This window comes from Scyliorhinus canicula, chromosome 4 (genome assembly GCF_902713615.1).
Source record: "Scyliorhinus canicula chromosome 4, sScyCan1.1, whole genome shotgun sequence".
Lineage (NCBI taxonomy): Eukaryota > Metazoa > Chordata > Chondrichthyes > Carcharhiniformes > Scyliorhinidae > Scyliorhinus > Scyliorhinus canicula.
In genome coordinates this window covers 54,001,292-54,023,700 of record NC_052149.1, presented here as the reverse complement: position 1 = coordinate 54,023,700, position 22,409 = coordinate 54,001,292, and the positions used below count along the sequence as shown (strand labels likewise).

Below are 22,409 nucleotides of genomic sequence, written 5' to 3'. Positions count from 1 at the left end.
CTTTTGGCATCATCTCTGCCTCAGAAGTATTTCACTGCATCATGCAACAGATGATGGAGGGCATCGAGGGGATGCGAGTAACATTGACGATGTCATTATCTGGTCCACAACGCCCCAGGAACACATCGCTCGCCTCAAGAAGGTGTTCCAGAGAATCCATGAACATGGTCTCCACCTCACCAGGGCCAAGTGCTCATTTGGTCAATCGGACATAAAATTCCTAGGTGACCTCATCTCGCAGCAGGACATGTGGCCAGATGCCGACAAGGCCTCGGCGATCAACACCATGAAGACCCCGGAAGACAAGAAGGCGGTCCTCCGTTTTCTCGGGATGTTCAACTTTCTCGGGAAATTCATTCCCAATATAGCATCCCACACCACGGCCCTCCGCCATCTCGTCAAGACGTCGACGGAATTCCAGTGGCTGCCCATGCATGAAGAGGAATGGCGTGAGCTGAAAGCAAAGATCACCACAGCCCCGGGTCTGGCGTTCTTCGACCCAACCAAGGAAACCACGATATCAATTGATGCAAGCCAGGACGGCATTGGGGCTGTGCTCCTTCAACGAGATGACTCCTCGTCCTGGGCTCGAGTGGCGTATGCCTCCAGGGCCATGACGCCCACTGAGCAATGGTACGCTCAGATTGAGAAGGAATGTTTGGGCCTCCTGACAGGGATAGTCAAGTTTCACGACTATGTTTACGGCCTGCCAAAATTCACGGTAGAAATGGACCACAGGCCTCTCGTCCACATAATCCAGAAAGATTTAAATGGCATGACGCTTCGGTTACAGCGAATTCTTCTTAAGCTACGCCACTACGACTTCAAACTTGTCTACACGCCAGGCAAAGAGCTCATTGTTGCAGATGCCCTCTCCAGGTACATTACCACACCGTGTGAACAAACTGACTTCATCTGCCACATAGAAGCGCAAGTGCAATTGTGTGCCACCAACCTTCCGGCCTCTGACAAGCGGGTGGTCCAAATTTGTGGAGAAACGGCCAAAGATCCTCTGCTGCATCGTGTGATGCAGCACCTTACCAATGGCTGGCAAAGGGACAATGTCCCCAGTTCTACAACGTAAAACACAACCTGACGGTGGTGGAAGGCATTCTCCTGAAACTCAACAGGATCGTAATTCCTCAGAGCATGCGAGCTATGGTGCTCAGACAAAGTCCTGAGGCCGCCGACACTACATGGAGTACGCCTGTTAGAAAGGGGGCAGAGCATCGCCAAAGCGGCGCCGTCTCTGATTTTGGCGCGAACGTTGATTCACTGGTCGATCTCCGAACGCGATTTCAGCAATGGCAACCGCTTGGGTCACTGTCTGTGCGGAGTCTGCACATCCTCCCCGTGTGTGCGTGGGTTTCCTCCGGGTACTCCGGTTTCCTCCCACAGTCCAAAGATGTGCAGGTTAGGTGGATTGGCCATGATAAATTGCCCTTAGTGTAAAATAGCCCTTAGTGTTGGGTGGGGTTATGGGGATAGGGTGGAGGTGTTGACCTTGGGTAGGGTGCTCTTTCCAAGAGCCGGTGCAGACTCGATGGGCCGAATGGCCTCCTTCTGCACTGTAAAATTCTATGATAAATTCTATGAATCCCGCCGCTGATTTGTCACTCTCTCTGAATAAATGTTGAAGCTTCTGATTAGGTAGACTGGGGAGGATCGGAAACATGAAAGTTAGACTGCCTGCACTCAACCTGTCGCATTTACAAAATTTATTTTTCATAAATAAACGTTGCATCCCCTATAATCTAGAGAATATCATTATTGTAACAATGACAGTAAGATCCTTCGCAGGAATTTCCATTCAGGAGACTATGCTGGATTCTCCGATCACCGACGCTGAAATCGATTTTGCCGATTGGCCGGAGAATCCACTTTTACGCTGGAACCGGGGGCGGCGCCGTTTTCCACTGCTCCGCCCCCTCAAAAACGGTGCACTCGAGGACATGTATCATGGCAATCATGATAATAATCTTTATTGTTGCAAGTAGGCTTACATTTACACTGCAATGAAGTTAGTGTGAAAAGCCCCTAGTCACCACACTCCAGCGCCTGTTCGGGCACACGGGGAGAATTCAGAATATCCAATTCACCTGACAGCATGTCTTTCGGGACTTATGGGAGAAAACCGGAGGAAACCCACGCAGACACGGAGAGAACGTGCAGACTCCAAGCAGACAGTGATCCAAGCCGGGAGTTGAACCTGGGACCTTGGAGCTGTGAACCAACAGTGCTCCCCACTGAGCTACCGTGCTGCCCAGCCTCCGGATCTGGGACATGGCGGTGAATCCTGCTGCTCGGGCAACAATCAGATGGGCTCGGTCCATGCTGAAGATAATATATTATGCCACTCAGGCATACAGGGCATCCATTATGGCATGGATGCACCTGTGGTCGGAGGTCTGGGAATCTCAGATAGGTCCCGACTCAACACCTGAAAGGACCACATGGCAAAAATGTTCAGGACTACTGTCATCTTGACAGTCACCAGGAACTGGTGTCCTCTCCCATTCCCCTGTGGTTCCAGATACACAAGGCAGTGTCAAAGTCAGGGGCGCGACCCGCGATGAGCGGGCACGCATGCTCAGTGCGGCCGCATGTTTTAAAATCTGGTCGTAGCCTTTTTGAAGGTCATTCACAGCTGGCATTGTTAAAAGCCAGCTGCAAAAGGTTCGGGGAGAATTATTTGATTTGTTGCTTTCTGAACTTTGATGCTGATGAAGTAGAAGTCTCTTACTCCAAGAATGGTGAGTGATCCAACGATGGTTTCACCGCAGCTGTAACTTCTACCAAGAGATGTCAACTTTTTAAATCTTGATATTTAAATATTCCAAAACAAAGTGCCTGCAGGTCGTATTTGGAAGCTTTGTCAATTAATTGTTTTTAAGTGTCTTTTATTTTTTACATTTTTAATTGTAATGTTTAGGTGAAATGTGATGAACCTCCAATTTCTAGAGGATGAAAACATTTTTAGTTTCTGCATTTTTTTTCTTGTAAAGTTTTATCAAATAAACTCTTTCCCCCCCCCCCCCCCCCCCCAAATTTGTAAAAAAAAAGTCGGCTGTCGCCCGCGGACCTACGCAATCAGAGACGCAAAAGATTTTTTTTTAAATTCTATGTAATCTTCCTGCCTGAAAGGAGGCAGAGAGCAAGTCACAGCCCCTGAACATTGACATCACGTGCTTTGGGCGCAATTGCGATTCCTCCATTTTGTCACCAGCAAACAAGGTAAGAGAAAATGGTGGATTGCGAAGGTGAGCCGGCGTGGGCCGCGAAGGTCGGCCGGCGTGGGTCACAAAGGTTGGCCTGCGTGGGTCGCAAACGTCGGCCGGCGTGGGTCGCGAAGGACGGCCAGGTTGTGTCCTGAAGGTTGGCCAGTTGGTAAAAATGTGTCCCCGGAAACAAAGTTTGAAAAACAGTGAGATACTCCATGGTCCAGCACAGATGTTGCACAGTCTTCCTGCTCAGCCGCAGGCGACGGCAGCACCACTCCCGGTCTGGCAGGTCTTCGTACGACAGGTGCTGCTGGATTAAACAGGGCCTGATGCGATGCCTCCTTCCCTGTTCCTCCTCGGCCTGTTGCCGGCCGGCTCTCTATTATCACGGTCTGGCTCCTGTCCTGCAGGGCCCATCCTGAGCAACATCTGCTCATGCAGCCTCAGTGCATTCACCAGGGCTGAGGCAGCCAGGCAAATGCCAACCACACCCGGCTGTACACTAAGATCCATTTTCTGCAGGGGGTAAAAGGGGTAAACATGTTTGCATGGTGACTACTCCCATTCCCAACAGGTCCAATGGGTTACAAGGTGGCCCTGACCTGCAGAGCAGTCCCTGCCCCCTCATGTTCCTCTCCCCCCCCCCCCCTCCTGAGCCTAGCCCAACCCCTGGCCGTTCCCCGTGGCTGCCTCCGGCACCACGCCCCTGGACTCACCAGTGCCTGTCACCGGGGGGGGGGGGGGGGGGGGGGGGGGGGGCCTCCTGCCCCCTACCCATTCCTGCCAGGATTTAGCACTGCAGCCTCTGTCCCGCACCCCTTTGGGGTCTACAGTGGGTGCCCTCCTTGGGTGAGCCGCGTGATACACAACCAGCAGGATACCACCTGGTTGTGTTGGGAGGGTGGCACTGTGTGCCACCAACCGGCATCTTGCCTGGTGGCATGGGTGCGGGCAGGAATCACGAACCGCGTTAGGGGTTGGACACCTATTGAGACTGTCGCTGTACTGCGCTCTGGGTCCTCTGCATCGCACTGACGGTGCCCACCTGCCCAGGGGTAGGATGGATGGGAGCAGGGCGCAGTGGACAGGTGGACCTTGGTGCCGGCCGGTGTTCCTGAGTGGTGGGCTGGCTGCTAGTGGCACTGGTGGGGCATGTGTCAGGAAGGGTGACAAGGGACAAGGTGCACCGCTCCCCTCTGCATTGGGCAACATCTCAGATGGATGCACTGAGAGGGGGGGGGAGAGGGGGGTACCCATATGCTTGGCGTGCTCTGCACATTTACAGATCGCAGTGGGCAGTCCGTGGAGCTCAAAGCGAGGTGACTCCATTGAAGGCCATAGCAATGGCGACCCGTGCCCAGGCACCGGTCCCGAGGGGACATTCCAAACCCACGGCACATCTCCTGGCTGCCCTGCTATTCTCCCAGCCCTGCCAGACGTCTCCCCAGCCAGCGGTTAGTGGGCAGCACGGTAGCATGGTGGTTAGCATAAATGCTTCACAGCTCCAGGGTCCCAGGTTCGGTTCCCGGCTGGGTCACTGTCTGTGCGGAGTCTGCACGTCCTCCCTGTGTGTGCGTGGGTTTCCTCCGGGTGCTCCGGTTTCCTCCCACAGTCCAAAGATGTGTAGGTTAGGTGGATTGGCCAGGCTAAATTGCCCGTAGTGTCCTAAAAAGTAAGGTTAAGGGGGGGTTGTTGGGTTACGGGTATAGGGTGGATACGTGGGTTTGAGTAGGGTGATCATTGCTCGGCAAAACATCGAGGGCCGAAGGGCCTGTTCTGTGCTGTACTGTTCTATGTTCTAACTGTTAATGATTACTGTACAATTGGCATGCCCATGCTGGCGCGGGGTGTGGAACGCATCCACACCACCATCGAGGCACTCGGAGCATGGCGTTTTGTTGGGTGCCTGGCTCCAACCTCGATTATTGGCTGACACTTGATTCTCCGCCCAATTGCAATTTACAATTCCAGCGTCACTAAATGGAGAATCCCGCCCTATGCTCTCCCACAGGAGGAAAATTATTGCCGACTTACATTCCCCCTGGGAGCGCAAGTTGGGAAACAATTCAGTACTCCTTGCCATGCAACTATATGCATGGCGAGGAGTACAAGGGATTCCTCCGCTTTGGGCTGTCATTCCGAGTTTGCGCCCCCTTTTACCACCCTGTACTACCTGGGAGCTTCCCTTTCCTCAAGTATGGGGTGAACCACCTCCTCCCAAGGACTCACTAATTAGGGAGACCCCCCCCTCCAAGGCACCTGCACCTTAATATGGAGACCCTCCCGCCCACTCGCTTAATGGGGAGCCCCCCCTCCCCCCAGAAAAGAGAACCCTGTCTGGAAGCTAGAAAGCAGTCCAGACAGGAGCAGTGAAAAACATTACAGCTGTAACACTTAGCTGGAAGCTCCACCTATCCATTCCTGGAAGGAGAACAGCTGTGACCTGTGTTTAAAGCCCTCAGAGACATTGGGCTGGATTCTCCCCTACCCGGCGTGATGGAGGGTCCCGGCGTAGGGGAGTGGCGCCAATCACTCAGGGGTCGGGCCTCCCCAAAGGTGGGGGAATTCTCACCACCTTTGGGGGCCAGCCCCGCGCCGGAGCGGTTGGCACCAGAAGACTGGCGCAAAAAACCGGCGCCCCCGGCAGCGGGGCTGGCCGAAAGGCTTTCACCGGTCGGCGCATGCACCGGCAGTGACGTCAAAGCCTCCAATACCTCCTCACTTCCTATGTCAAACTGCTGAAGGTGCTCACAGTCCCATTTCCTGAATTCTGGACCTACATCATCTTTCTCCTCAGTGAAGCCCGATGAGAAGTATTCATTTAACACCCCATCAGGGACTTCCGATGACGGCAGGCGGGAGGCCGCCGCGCAACAGAAGGCTCCTGCAGGCAGAAGGCAGGTAGAAGCCACACAGGATGCACAGTAGAAGAGGATGTCCAGGATCTGCAAGAAGACGGCCATTAAAAAGACAGCTGAGGGTCCGGCGGGGAATGGAGAGGTCACCACGAAAAAAGGAGGCTGGAGCACCAGGGGAGGCCGCATTGCCTACGGCTGAAGAGATAACCAAGGTGGTGGCTGCAGAATTCGAAAGACAGTTTACAAAACACTTGGGGACGATGAGGAAGGAGATGAGGGAGGTTTTGAGTGTGCTGGTGGAGGAGGCGATTTCCCCGGTGATGACAGCAGTGGCGGATGCAGTGGCGGAGGTGCAGGCGCAAGGTGAGGCTCTGAAGGAAGTGGAGGAGACGTTAGTGCAGCATGGTGATCAACTTACCTCGATGGGGAAGGAGATGCGGAAGGTGATGGAGATTAACAAGGATCTACGAGGGAAAATGGAAGACCTGGAAAACTGATCCAGGCGACAGAATTTGAGGATTGTGGGGTTGCCCGAAGGAGTTGAAGGGCCGAGGCCGACTGAGTATTTTGCCGCGAATAGGCAAAACTATTGGGGGAGGGGGAGGATCCCCCCCGATATGAACTGTATAGGGCTCATCGGTCGTGGAGGCCTGTACCAAAGGCGAGTGAGCCGCCAAGGCAGTGACTCTGTTCTTCTGTAGGTACAGTTTGAAGGAGAAGGTCCTGTCCTGGGCCAAGCAGAAGCGGGTGGTGCAGTGGGCTGGTGCTGGTATACGTGTATACCAGGACTTTACGGTGGAGCTGGCGAAGAGGTGGGCTGCTTTCAACCGGGTGAAGAGGGCACTGTACATTAGCAAGGTGCAGTGCGGCATTGTATATCCAGCGAACCTGAGGGTGACTTATAAGCTCAAAGACTTTTATTTTGGAACAGCGGAAACAGCGGAGGAGTTTGCGAAGGCAGAAGGACTGTGGCACAACTGAGAAATTAAGAAATGGCCATGTGCCGATGTAACCTCAGGACTGTATTTTCTTCTTTTTTGTTTCACTGCGTGCGGGTGGGTGTGCTAAAGGAGCCAATTTGGGCAAGGGAAGTGGGGGGACTTGCACCCGAAGTGAGGGCTCTTTGGGTTATAGAATATCTTCGAGCTTTCTCTAATCTTATTTGCAAGTCATTTTTCATGCCCCTTTTTAGCTTTCCTAATTGATTCCTTAACTTCCCTCTCGCACTTCCCACATTCCTCTCGTGCTGCAGTTTAATTTCTCCCTTTGGACTTGCTAAAAGCCTTTCTCTTTCTCCTCACCCAGTCCTGGATGGTCCTAGACACCCAGGGTTCCCTGAACTTATTGATCCTACATTTCTCCCTACAGGGAACATGTTGGACCTGCACTCTCCCCATTTCTTATTTGAATTCCCTCCACTGCTCCACTGCGATTTTCCCACAAAAAGTTATTCCCATTCAACTTTGGCCCGATCCTGCCTTGTTTTAGTAAAACCTGCCTTGCCCCAATCCCAAACCGTCTTTTGCAGGTCATCTTTTTCCTTGTGCAGAACAAACTTGAACCATACCGTGTTGTGATCGCTAATACTCAAATACTCCCCCATTGCCACATGGCAGTGGAAATCTGCAGGTGGACATTTAAAAAATATATACTTTTATTAAGGAATTTGTATAAACATTAAACACAAACCAGCACAAGAGTAAGAACAAAGAGACCTCACAATAAATAAATAACTACTCGAACGCTCCTCCCTCCCTGCCATTCCCCTCTTCCTGTCCTGCCTTCCCCATTTTAACCCCTTTATCCCGAACCCCCCTGTTGACACCTCAATTCTCCTTGAAAAAGTCGATGAATGGCTTCTATCTCCAGACAAACACATCAACTGACCCTGTTAAGACAAACTTCATTTTCTCCATCAGGTCGCTCACCCACAGCCCCGGCTTCGGTGGCTCCAAGTCCCTCCACTCCGGCAAAATCCGTCTCCGGGCTACCAGAGAGGCAAAGGCCAAAACGTCGGCCTCTCTCGCCCGCTGGACTGGCGGATCACCCGACACACCAAATATCACCACTTCTGGACTCGGGGCCACCTTCACCTTCAGCACCATGGACATTACGTTCACAAACCCCTGCCAGAACCTCCTCAGTTTCGGACATGCACAAAACATGTAAACATGATTCACGGGCCTCCCAGCAAACTGCCCACACATGTCCTCTACCCCCTCAAAGAACCTGCTCATCCTGGCCGTCATCATATGTGCCCTATGTACTACCTTAAACTTGTGCATGACAAGGATGCATTCACCCTCCTCAGAGCCTCCTCGCACAACCCAGCTTCCATTTCCCCCACCAGTTCCTCCTCCCACTTCCATTTAATTTCTCCTATCGGGGTTCCCTCCCAATCCATTAACTCCTAATAAATCTCGAACACCTTACCCTCACCCACTCCATCCTTATCCTGTAGTCCCGGGGGTGGCAGATTGGGAAAGGACGGAACCTGCTTCCTTACATAGTCCCACACCTGCAAGAATAGTAACCTGTTCCCACTGGGCAGCTCTTTATTCTCCTCCAATTTCTGTAAATTCGAAAAGCTTCCCCCACAAACAGGTCCCCAAACCGCTCAATCCCTGTCCGTCGTCACCCCCAAAATCCCGCATCCAAACCCGCCGTTCAAATCTATGATTACCACAAATCGGTGCCCACACCGAGAAACCTTCCAACCTCAAATGCTGCTGTCACTATCCCCACACCCACAGGGTCGCCACCACCATTGGGTTCATGGAGTACTTGGCTGGCGAAAATGGCAGAGGCACTGTCACAATGCCCCCAAACTCATACCCCTGTCAGAGGTCGTCCACTCTGCCCACACGCTGACCCCTCCCACACTACCCACTTCCTTACCATAACAATATTCGCTGCCCAATAATAATATGGGCGGCACCGTAGCACGATGGGTAGCACTGTTGCTTCACAGCTCCAGGGTCTCAGGTTCGATTCCCAGCTTGGGTCACTGTCTGTGCAGCGTCTGCACGTTCTCCCCGTGTCTGCGCGGGTTTCTTCCGGGTGCTTCGGTTTCCTCCCACAAGTCTCAAAAGACGTGCTGTGAAGTAATTTGAACATTCTGAATTCTCTCTCTTTTGTACCCGAATGGGCGCCAGAATGTGGCGACAAGGGGCTTTTCACAGTAACGTCATTCCAGTGTTAATGTATGCCTACTTGTGACAATAAAGATTATTATTATTGTATTATTATTAATTCTTTATATTTGGCAAGGCCAACCCGGATCTCCTGCGCCCCGCTCCAACAGCAGCTTCTTTACCCATGGGGATTTCCTCGCCCACATAGACCCCGAGATCAAAGCATTAACTTTCCGAAAGAATGATTTTGGGATTAAGATCGGGAGGTTCTGAAAAACAAATAAAAGGCTCGGGATCACCATTATATTTTCATTTCCCACAAGTACTCCCATTCCACCCGATCTAACACCTTTTCTGCATCCATTGCAACCTCCACATTCTGTCCCTCCAGGGGTATCGTTATCACATTCAGTAATCTCCTGATGTTCGCCGACAGATGCCTCCCCTTTACAAATCCTGTCTGATCTTCCCCTATCATCCCTGGCAAACATTTCACGATTTGCAATGCCAAGATCTTTGCCAACAATTTGACATCCACATTTAGCAACGATATTGGGGTCTTTATCCTTCTTTAATATTAGGGAAATGGAAGCCTGTGATAATGTTGGGGGGAGCTCCCCCTTACCCCTTGCCTCATTTTATGCCCCTACCAGCAGCGGCCTCAGATCCCCAGCGAACGTCTTATAAAATTCTACAGGGAACCCGCCCAGGCCCAGGGCCTTCCCTGCCTGCCTTGCACCCATGCCCTCTATCACCTCCACCAGTCGAATTGGGGCCCCTGGCCCTCCACCCCTCCACGGGTCCTCCTCCACCTTGGGGAACTGCAACTTGCCTAGGAATTGCCGCATCCCCCCCACCCCCCGGACTCCGATTCATAGATCCTCTTATAAAACTCATCAAAAACCCCATTGGGCCCAGTACAACTCTTCCCCTCCCGTCCCTCTCCCAATCTTCCTCACCGCCTCCTGTTTCCTAATTTGGTGGACCAGCATCCTACTTGCCTTCTCCCCGTAGTGTACACTGCCCCTCTGGCCCTCCGCAACTGGCCAACTGCCTTCCCGTGGACACCAACCAAATTCCATCTGGAGATTCTACCTCCCCTTCAACAATCCCACCTCCAGGGCCTCCGAATACCTCCTATCCACCCGCAGAATCTCGTCCACCAGCCTCCCATCTCTGCTTATTCCACCTTTTCCCTCTGTGCCCGGATCGATAGGATTCCCCCCTCCCCCTGACCACTGCCTTGATCACTTCCTGTAGCGTGGCAGCCAAACCCTCATCTGAATCATTCAGTTCCATATAGCCCCAGATGGCGACCCACACTACAAGCACATCTCACCAGCTAAAAGCTCCACATCCAGCCTCCACTGCAGGCGCTGCCCCCCCAATCTATTTGCAAATCCACCCAGTGGTCTGAAACCACAGTTGCTGAGTACCCCGAGTCGACACCCCCCGCCAGCAGCGTCTTGTCCACCACAAAATAATCAATCCATAAGTGCACCCTGTGCATATAGGTGAGGTACAAGAACTCCTTTGACCTTGGCTTCCTAAACCTCCACTGGTCCACCCCCATGCGCTCCATGAAGCCCTTCAGCTCCTTTAACACTGCCAACACCTTCCTCAACCTTGGGCTCGACCGGTCCAAACTTGGTTCAATAACTGTGTTAAAGTTCTCTTCCATGATCAACCGGTCCAGGATCTTCCCTAGCACCGCCTCAAGAACTGCAAATCATCCCAGTTTGGGGCATAAACATTCACCAAGATCACTTGGCATCCCCTCCAGCTTCCCACTCACCATCACAAATCTTCCTCCCGAGTCTGTCACAGTATTTCCCACCTCGACCGCCGCCTGCTTTTTATCAGTGCCCCCCCCCCCCCCGCGTCTTCATATCTAATCCCAAATAAAATACTTGCCCTACCCACCCTCTCCTTATCCTAGTCTGGTCCCCGACCTTCAAGTGCGTTTCATGCAAAAAGGCCACGTCCGCCTTCAAGCTCCTCATGTTCGCGAACACCGCAACCGCTTGGCTAGCCCATTCAACCCTGTGACGTTCCATGTGACCAACCTGGCTGGGGAGCACCCCGCCCTCTCCTCCTGCTGATCATTCATATCCCTTCTTGGGCCAGCCCGTGTCACATGACCCTCCAGGCCCAGCCTCGGATGTCCACCGTCACCACCTCCTTTCTTGCTGCACCACAGCAGGCACACCTTTGTCAGCAGCACTCCCCCCCCCCCCCCCCCCCACACCCCTCAACAAAACAATAATCCCATTCCCCTCTGCTACACTAACCACCTGGTCACCCCCCCTCCCCCCCCAATGCGCTTCCGTTAACTATCCCACCCAGCTTGCCTGGCAGCACCCCAGTCATGGCGCCTAAACCTCCTACTCCCCCCCCCCCCCCACTGATTCCCCTTCCTGCCCGCTCGCAAAACTCCATAGCACAAACAACAATCAAATATGAAAAAGGTGCACTCACCTTCCACATTCCTCAAACATCCCACCACAGAATCCAACAAGACCTCTCAAAGAAGAGAGGTTATCCCATAACCAACAAACAAAAGGCAATAAAAACGCAAAAGGTATAGAGAACCAACATCTTCTCACACCTCCTCCACAGTTCAGTGTCCTCCTTCTCCTGCCAGTCCACCATCTCTTAAATACTCCGTGCCTCCTCTGGTGTCCCAAAGTAATATTCTCGGCCATTGTGAGTCACCCAGAGGCGAGCCGGGTACAGCATCCCAAACTTCACCCCCTTCTTAAAGAGGACAGCTTTCACTCGATTAAACCTGGCTCTCCTGTTCATCAATTCTGCACCCAGGTCCTGGTACACTCGGACCTCATTACCTCCCAGGTGCACCTCCTCATCTGCCTAGCCCACTGCAATATCTTCCCCTTGTTGAAGAATCGCTGGAGCCACACCACCATTGCCCTCAGTGGCTCATTCGCCTGCGGCTTCCTCATCAGCGGCCTATGCGCCCGGCCGACCTCCAGGGGCCGGTTGAAGGCCCCCTTCCGCAGCAACTGCTCCAGCACCTCAGCTCCCTCGATGCCCTCTGGCATCCCCACGATTCTTAAGTTTTATCTCCGGGAGCGGTTCTCCAGATCCTCCACTTCCTTTGGCCGCTTCTGGTTCTCCCGCATCATTCCAATCTCGGCCACTAACGAGGTAAGCTGCTCCTCATGGTCCCCCAGTACCTCATCCACTTTCCGAACGGCCTGACCCTGGGACACCAGCCTCTGCTCCACCTAATCAATCCCTGCTTTTAATGGTGCACCACCTTGGCCAGGTCCTCCTCGGCTTCCCTCCTCTGCTAGCTGAACTTCTCATTTAAGAAGTCCACCAGCTGTTTCGTTGACCACTGGGCAGGCAGGGCTGACCCTTTACCCTCCGACATCTTCACCCATGATGCGCAAAGAATTTCTTGCAGTTCCCTTCTTCTCGACCCACGTCTGGTCCGTGGGTCCTTCCACCAGCACCACCACTGGAGTTTAACTTTCCTCAATCACCTCTGCACCTTTTTCCACCAAAACGTCTGCCCAGCAAACGGGGAAAGGACCAAAAAAACAACTCATGCAGGAGCTGCTAAATATACGACCACTCACTCCATTGCCGCCACCGGGAGTCCGAGGTGGACATTTTTAAAGGTGAAATTTGCCAAACCGGGAAATCTCCCGACTCTGCACATCCAACTCAGCTTGGGCCAGAGCCTTGTATTGCCCTGGACCTAATGACTGGAACATAAGTGTTATATGACCCCCACAACCAATGGATCAGATCTGTGGGGTGGGATTCTCTGACCCCCTGCCGGGTCAGAGAATAGCCGGGGGGGGGGGCGTGAATGCCGCCCCCGCCGGCTGCCAAATTCTCCGGCACCGGGGTTTTGGCGGGGGTGGGAATCTCGCCACGCTAGTCGGTGGCACTGGCAGCGGCCCCCCCGGCAATTCTCCGGCCCGCGATGGGCCGTGTGGCCGCCCGTATTTGGCGGATCCCGCCGGCGTAAAGGGGGGGGGGGGGCGCAGGGGGATCTGACCCCAGGGGGTGCCCCCACGCTGGCCTGGACCACGATCGGGGCCCACCAATCCGCGGGCAGGCTTGTGCCGCGGGGCACTCTATTCCTCCGCGCCGGTTGGTGTAACGGTCCCCGATGGCCGGTGCAGAGATGAACCCTTTAGGTACATGCAAGTAAGGGTGTTTGTCAGGCGGCAGGTGGCGGGGTTTCCCCTGCTGCCGCCGCGTGGGGTCCAGGACAGGGTGCTCTCAGGGGTATGGGTTGGAGAGGGGAGGATCTTGGAAGTGTACCAGGTGATGCAGGAGGTAGACAGGGCCTCGGTGGAGGAGCTGAAAGATAAATGGGAGGAGGAGCTGGGTGAGGAGATTGAGGAGGGGACGTGGGCGGATGCCCTAGAAAGGGTGAACTCCTCTTCGTGTGCGAGGCTTAGCCTCATACAGTTTAAGATACTGCATAGGGCTCATATGACCGGGACAAGGATGAGCTGGTTTTTTGGGACCGAGGACAGGTGTATTAGGTGCTCAGGGAGCCCAGCAAACCATGTCCACATGTTCTGGCCATGCCCAGCGCTGGGGGAATTTTGGAAGGGTGTAGCAAGGACGGTATCGAGGGTGGTAGGATCCAGGGTCAATCCAGGCTGGGGACTCGCAATATTTGGGGTTGCAGTGGAGCCGGGAGTGCAGGAGGCAAAAGAGGCTGGTGTTCTGGCCTTTGCGTCCCTAGTAGCCCGGCGGAGGATTCTTCTTCAGTGGAAGGATGCGAGGCCCCCAAGCGTGGAGGCCTGGGTCAATGATATGGCGGGGTTTATTAAATTGGAGAGGGTGAAATGTGCCCTAAGGGGATCAGCGCAGGGTTTTTTCAGGAGATGGCAACCATTCCTAGATCTCCTGGCAGAACGGTAAAAACAAAAGGTCAGTAGCAGCAGCAACCCGGGGGAGGGGGGTTGTCTCTTTGTTTTTGTTTTGGGTTGAATATCTGTTTTTTGCCAATGACGGGCGTTAATTTATTGTTTCTCTTTTGTATTTACGGCGGGGGGGGTTCTGTTTTTTTTTGTTCTTAGAATTTTCTGTTATTGTTTTCTTTTTTGTGAAAATGTGAAAATTTGAATAAAAATTATTTTAAAAACAAAAAAATGAATGGTGGTAGATAATTAATCAACTAACCGGAGGAGGAGGCTTCAAAAACATTCTTATCCTAAATGATAAAGACAAAGTTCAAGTATTTACAACCATCTTCAGCCAAAAGTGCAGAGTGGAAGATCCACCTTGGTTTCCTCCTGCAGGCCCTACCATTACAGTTTCAATTTTCAGACAATTTGATTCAGTCCATGTTGTATCAGGAAGCAGCTGAAGGAATTGGATACGGCAAAGACCATGGGCTCTGACACCATCTCAGCTGTAATACTGAAGACATGCTCAAGAACTAGCTGTGCCCCATTCACCAAACTGGTACAACACTGGCATCTACCCGACAATATGAAAAATTAGCTATGTCCTTTACACAAAAAAGCAGGAAAAATCCAAACCAGCCTTTTCCGGTCCCATGAGCCTACTCACAATCATAAGTAAAGTGATAGAATGTTTCATTGGCAGTGCTATCAACAGAACTACTCAGTAATAACCTGCTCAAGGGTGCTCGGTTTGGGTTCAGCCAGGGTCAATATCAGACTAGCTTTGGTTCAAACATGGACTAAAAAGCTGAATTCAAGAGGTGAGTGTGCCTTGCCTTGATGAGAATCTCCATTGATTGGAGACCTACCTGAAACAGAAAAATGGTGTGGCATTTGAAGGCCAGTCGTCTCAGCCCCAGATATCACAATCTCAGTTTCCAGGGTAGTGTCCTAGATAGAACCATCTTCAGCTGTTTCATCAATGTATTCCCTCCAACGTAAAACGTAAGATCTCTGATGAATACACAGTATTCAGTACCATTTCCACCCATGCTTCATTTAACAAGACCCGAACAACTGAAAAATGACAATTAACATTTGTGTCCCATCAGTGCCAAACAATGACCATCTCTAACAACAGAGAATTTAATCATTTTTTCTGGACATCCAACATCACCAAATCTACCACTATTAACATCATGGTTGCTACCACTCTACAAATTTTAATTGGACCAGCCATATAAATACTGTAGCTACATGAGCAATCAGAGGCTTGTTTGGGGAGGAGGGCTTGGATGGCGGAGGGTGCAGAGAATCAATCTGGAATCCCAAAATGTGTCTTTTACGCTGGTTGGATTTCCCCACTCAATTGTCCCAGCCCCCACCAGTGACGTAACGGGGATCCCGACTTAATTACTAATGCAGAGCAAGTTTTATGCTGATAGTCCTCCACATTAGACTGTCCATTACATGCCAACATGAATCACAAAAGGTCCTCCACGAAGTGCACCTGGCAAGCAGAACCTACCAAAGGTGCACAGGTAAATACAGTCCCGGGGAAAGAGGGTCATGCCTGTGCAACACCCTGGCACTTCTCTCTAGGGTTCTACCAACAAGAAGAACAAGGGCATCAGATGTCTGGAAATACTACCATCTCCAAGTTCTCATTCAACTTCCTGATACTGTCGATATCCACACCACATGGACAGTAATAGTTCAAGCAGATAGCACCATCTGCTCAAGGTCAACTAGGAATGGACAATAACTTCTTACCAGGCATCTGGTGCCCTTGTTCTTCTGGTTGGTAGAGGTCAGGGGTTTGGTATGTACTGTTGATACTGTTGATAGTGCTGTACATTTGGAGATGATAATACTGCTGCCACTGCACCAATGGTGGAGGGGGAAAATGTTTAAGCTGGTAGATGAGGTGCCAATCATGTGGGCTGTTTTGTCTTGGAGAATGTCAAGCTTTTGTTCTTTTGTTGTCTGCACAGTAGGACAGTAGTTAGCACTGTTGCTTCACAGCTCCAGTGTCCCAGGTGTGATTCCGGCTTGGGTCACTGTCTGTGTGGAGTCTGTGCGTTCTCCCTGTGTTTGCGTGGGTTTCTTCTTGGTGCTCCGGTATCCTCCCACAAGTCCCAAAAGACATGCGGTTAGGTTACTTGAATTTTCTGAATTCTCCCTCTGTGTACCTGAACAGGTGGCGGAATGTGGTGACTAGAGGCTTTTCACAGTAACTTCACTGCAGTGTTAATGTAAACCTACTTGTGACAATAAAGATTATTATCATAGAGTAACACTCATCCAGGTAAGTAGAGGGATTCATCATACTATTGTCTTGTAAATAGTAAATGAGTCAGATGAGTTACTCGCTGCTGAATCCCAACTTCTAATTGCTCTTGTAGTCACAGTATTTGAATGGCTTATCCGTTAAGACTTTGGAGATGGGTAACCCCCATGATGTCGGTGATGGGGGATTGGCAATGTTGAATGTCAAGGAAAAACGATTAGATTCTCTTCTGTTAGAGATGTCATTCTATAGCACTGGTGTGGCACATATGTGTGGCACACATCCAAGAGTGAACAGTATATCACATAGATATTTCTAAGTATAATGGTTATATGACTGAGCCAGTAATTCCGATGCCTAACTAATGATCTGCATATATGAGTTTAAATTCCAACATGGCGACTGGGGAATTTAAAATTCAGTTAATTAAGCAAATCTGAAATTAAAAGTGGATTCCTGTAGCAGTGATGATAATGAAACTATTGGATTGTTATAAATTCCTATCAGAAAGAAATTTGCCGATCTTACGTGGCCTGGCTGATATTTGATTCCAGCAATGTGACTGACTCTTTGAAGTGAATGAGCAAGCTATTCACATTTGTAATCAAGTAGACAGCTCACCACCTCCTTCTCAATGACAATTAAGAATGAAGCTTGTATGCAATGCTCACAACGAATGAGTGAATAGAAAAAAAGAGAAAAACTGACCAAGAGTGCAATCGAATTATGTATGTTTATTAAAACTATAATTCTTCTGTATTCAGATGATAGATTTAATTTTCCAGTAGGAAGTTGCCAAAGTAGGAATACTCTCCAGAAACCTGCCGGAAGTGTAAGCTCATTGGTAGACAATGTACCATCACAGTCCAATTGCCCAGGTATTCATCAAAAACTAATAATTTAAAGTTCTTAACAATAATATTTATCTATTATCACTTTTTTTTCTTTTTATAAATTTAGTGTACCCAATTCATTTTTCCAATTAAGGGGCAATTTAGCGTGGCCATTCACCTAGCCTACACATCTTTGGGTTGTGGGGGCAAAACCCACGCAAACACGGAGAGAATGTGCAAACTCCACACAGACAGTGACCCAGAGCCAGGATCGAACCTGGGACCTCGGCGCCGTGAGGCTGCAGGGCTAACCCACTGCCCCACCGTGCTGCCCTTACTATCACAAGTTATATTTAATTGCCAATTTTCATCCAGTTGTTGGCACTGCTGCAACACAGCGCCAGGAAGCAGGGTTCAATTCCGACCTTGGGTCACTGTCTGTGGAGTTTGTACGTTCTCCCCGTGTCTGCTTGGGTTTCCTCTGGGTGCTCCGGTTTCCTCCCACAATCCACAGTCCAAAGACGTGCAGGTTAGGTGGATTGGCCATGATAAATTACCCCTTTGTGTTCAATAGGTTAGGTGGGCTTATTGGGTTACAGGGATAGGATGGGTTGTTGGCCTGAGCAGGGTGTTCTTTTGGGGGGGTGTCAGTGCAGACTCAATGGGCCGAATGGCATCCTTCTGCATGTAGTGATTCTATCGGTGTAACAAAAGCAGAACATTCAGGAAATAATCAGAATCAGGTAGAATCTGTGGAGAGAGAAACAGAGTTAACATTTTAAACTGATGAATTTCCATCAGAAAAGTTAGAAATAAAGTAGGTTTTAAGCAAATACGGGGTTGGGGGCGGTTTGAAAAATAATAAAAGGGAAGTTTGACGATAAGGTGGAAGTAGGAGAGGTTAAATTACAAAAGAGTTGGTGGTGCAGAGGCAAACCAATACTATCCTAGATCGGGACTTGGGAAGATGAGACAGAGCCCGTCTGTTTTTAGACAAATTAGAGTCCAGTGACATAGGGTCTTGCATACTTTGCACCTACTTGTAGTGGCATGAACATTGTCAACGGTCTTAAAGGGAATGCCTGCAGGCCATTCAAAATATGGCCCAAAGAAATGTTTAGTGTTTCTTTTTGTGGGGCCAAAAGAGCTAGAATGCTTTGCTGGACTTCACACAAATAATCGAGTCTGTGCATAGCTGCCTTTAAGATTATCTCCTCCCCAGATTTCACTGAACTCTGACTGTCTGCCAGCTCTGTAACTTGGAGCTGTGTCAGAGTTCTGGTTTGATAAGTGCAAGCTCACCATTGAATGCCATTGAGATGGGGCCTCAAAATAATGTTGGTTTCACAGCATGTAGAACAGGTGGGAGGTGAGCATACTAAATTTAATGAAAACTGCTTGGGATTTAAAAATCAATTTTTGCCTTTCACTTAACTGAAATGCAAAATTCAGACTACATCTTCTTGAAGCATACAGAACACTCATACTATGTTTCTTAAACATATAATTATTTCAGATAATAAATTGAGTTCTCCGATAGGAAGTTGCCATGGAATATCTACTCTCTCAAAAGATAGAAGTGTATGTTCATTGACCAACAAAGATCCTACTCCATGTCACCCTGATTATCCAGGTACTGACTTGCTTATAAGAAAGCATTGAATTATCAGTTTCTGCTGAAAATATTCCTTTAGTATCCTAAGTTATATTTAATTGTCAAAATTTATAGTCTGCATCAAAATCAGTTGCTTTGACACAAGGTGATACTGAAACAATTTAGAAACAACTTTACTAGTCCAATTGAGATAGTAGGAAGATGTAGGATTGAGTGAAAATTTGACAACGCAATGATTTGTTGAGGTGAAAATAACCAAGAGTTAATGGGACCAACATTCCTCCCAAAGGCTATTGATGTGGAACGTACCAAAAGTGAACTTCACTGGAATACAACTGAAACTGCTGTATTTCTGTAGTCATCTGATTTAATCTCTCAACCCACCAATGAGGTCCACTGAATTCCAGGACTGTCTCTAATCTCTCAACACGATGTTTTGGCCTCAATCCTGGGATTACACTGTCTGTCATTCAGCCCCGCTAATCCTTCAGGATTGATGTTGACAAAATTTCCTTCCCCGACATAATGAGTCTCATAACCCTTCCCTCTTGTGCAAGCCCTAACCACCCTCCCAGTCATGAGTGTGCATGCAACCCTTCCTTCTTGTTCTACACTAATGTCCCCAACTCTCGCCACATTTCCTATTCTAGAATCTGCATGTATCCCGTCCCTCTTGTGCCAAAGGAAACCCACACACCCTCCTGCTGTGCCTGTGTTCACCCCTTCCATGTGACTCTCCAGCTCCTCCACCCCATTTAACCTCTGCCTGCCATCTTTCTCTAACCCAACGACCAACCCTCTTCCTGTTCCCTACATCTTCATTGCTCTGTCAACACTCCACCACTCACAAACTCCAGTCCGCATGGTAGTTTCTGTTGGTAGAGTGCAGCCCTGCCTACGATTCAAAGCACACAGTTGGCGCAATTCTCTGGAAAGATTTCTAAGTGTTGCAGCAAGCGGGAACTGCCATAGGCTTCCTGGTGCTCAGCCCAGTGAGGCCGGCCATGCTATGCACCATTAATTGGTCCACTTAACGTTTCATGCACCTTAAAGTCATAAGCGAAGTGAAGATGGACACGTATGCCACACATATTTAGTTGTGATCCAGTCCCATCTAATTTCCCGCTGACGAGGCACGTAATTGGGGAAGAAGAACATGATTGCTGGTAACTTGCATATTTAATGAGTATTCACGACATGCAAATGCCAACCTTCCATCAATTCCCAGGAATTGCTATGGGGAACTAGTAATCCAGAGACCCAGGTAATGCCCTCGGGACCCGGGTTCGAATCCCATCACAGCAGATGGTGAAATTTAAACTCAATAAACATCTGAAATTAAAAGTCTAATGATAACCAATCCCATTGTCAATATTGTAAAAACTAACTGGGTTCATTAATGGCCTTCAGGGAAGGAAACCTGCTGTCCTTACCTGGTCTGGTTTTACATGTGACTCCAGAACCCATAGTATGTGGTTGATTTCTAAAATGCCCTCTGATCTGGCTTAGCGAGCCACTCAGTTGTATTCAACTGCTGCAAGGAAACAAGAATGAAACTTGACGCACTACTCGGCATTGACCTATGCATCAGAAACGACAAAGGCAAGCCCAGCCCTATCGACCCTACAAAGTCCTCCTTTCTAACATCTGGAGGCTTGTGCCAAAATTGGGAGAGGCGTCTCATGGACCAGTCAAGCAAAAGCCTGATGTAGTCATACTCATAGATTCATACCTTACAGATAATGTTCCAGATACCACCATCACCATTCCTGGTTACATCCTGAACAGACCCAGCAGAGGTAGCGGGAGGCACAGTGGTACAAAGTTGGGGGAAGATGCTCTGGGAGTCCTGATCATCGACTCTGGACTCCATAAAGTCTCATAGCACCAGGTCAAACATGGGCAAGGAAACCTTCTGCTGATTACCATTAGATGTCTCCTGTCAGCTGATGAATCAGTACTTCTCCATATTGAACACCATGTGCAGAAAGCCCAGAGGGTGGCAAGGGCGCAGAATGTACTCTGGATGAGGGCCTTCAATGTCCATCACGAAGAGTGGCCCGGTACATAGAACAGTACAGCACAGAACAGGCCCTTCGGCCCTCGATGTTGTGCCGAGCAATGATCACCCACTTAAACCCACATACCCCTAACCAACAATCCCCCCATTAACCTTTACACTACGGGCAATTTAGCATGGCCAATCCACCTAACCCGCACATCTTTGGACTGTGGGAGGAAACCGGAGCACCCGGAGGAAACCCACGCACACACGGGGAGGACGTGCAGACTCCACACAGACAGTGACCCAGCCGGGAATCGAACCTGGGACCCTGGAGCTGTGAAGCATTGATGCTAACCACCATGCTACCGTGAGGCCCCTGACAGGTAGTATAATCACAGACTGAACTGGCTGGGTCCTAAAGGACATATAAACACCATGGGCTGGATTCTCCGCCCCGCCACGCCATGTTTCTATTTCACCCCGCCAGCAGGATGCCCCGTTACGCCGGCCGGTCAATGGGGTTTCCCATTGTGGGGCAGCCCCCTGGGCTGCCAGCAAAATGGAGAATCAGGCTCCATGGCTATCAGAGCAGGTCAAAGGCTAGGATTCATGTGGCAAATAACTCACTTCCTAACTCCCAAAAACCTGTCCATCAACTACAAGGCATAATGGAATACTCTCCACTTGCCTGAATGAGTGAAGCTCCAGCAACACTCAGGAAACCCACTTTATTGCTACCCCTGCTACAAACATTCACACCCTCCACCACAGACGATCAGTGACAGCCATGTGTACCATCTACAAGATGCACTGCAGGAACTTAACAAGGTTCCTTAGGCAGAACCTTCCAGATCCACAGCCACTACCATCTAGAAAGATGAGCAACAGATAACTGGGAATAGCACTGCCTGGAAGTTCCCCCCCCCCCCCCCCCCCCCCCCCAAACCATTCGCCACCCTGACTTGGAACTATATCGCCATTCATTCACTGTCGCCGGGTCAAAATCCTGGAACTCCACTCCTATCTATTCCTAACAGCACTGTGGATATACCTACACTCCAGGAACCGCAGGGGTTAAAGAAGGCATCACACCACCACCTTCTGAAAGGCAACTAAGGATGGACAATAAAAATGCTGGTCTAGCCAACGGCGCCCACATTATTAATTAATTAGTAAAATTAATTTTTTTAATTGAGTCGGCCTCATTCCGAATTGTCTGCATATGCCCTCCACAAACCCACTTGTGGCGGGTCCAGGAAATTCTATCCAATGCGTTTATTTGTCAAGACACCCTCTGGCTTATTTGAAATACCTGTCAATCTTCAGGATATCCAAGCCAATTTTCAATCAAGAAAAAATAATTTTTCATTGTCAAAATGTATGTTGAAAACAATAAAACAGGAGATTAAAGTTAGATTGCATTTTAAACTGAAAGGTAACAGACATTTGGATATCTAAAACAGAGTTTAATAGTTAAAGAAAAATTCAGTTAAAATTAAGTTACGTTTGAAAACAAGAATTGGAATAAAAGGAAATTAGTAAGGGAGTGAAA

At 49.8% G+C, this 22,409-nt stretch overlaps 1 protein-coding gene across 7 annotated transcripts in view; it reads left to right on the top strand.

Moving 5' to 3' along the window:
• Positions 1-22,409, top strand: part of LOC119964595 — a 405,789-nt gene that overhangs the window by 346,985 nt on the left and 36,395 nt on the right. For 4 of the 7 annotated variants that reach the window (XM_038794276.1, XM_038794280.1, XM_038794281.1 and 1 more), the window contains 2 exons: positions 17,169-17,282; positions 18,754-18,870. In XM_038794276.1, coding sequence (XP_038650204.1) covers positions 17,169-17,282; positions 18,754-18,870 — 231 coding nt within the window. The remainder of the gene's footprint in view (positions 1-17,168; positions 17,283-18,753; positions 18,871-22,409) is intronic. The other 3 variants (XM_038794278.1, XM_038794277.1, XM_038794279.1) reach the window with 3 other exon arrangements.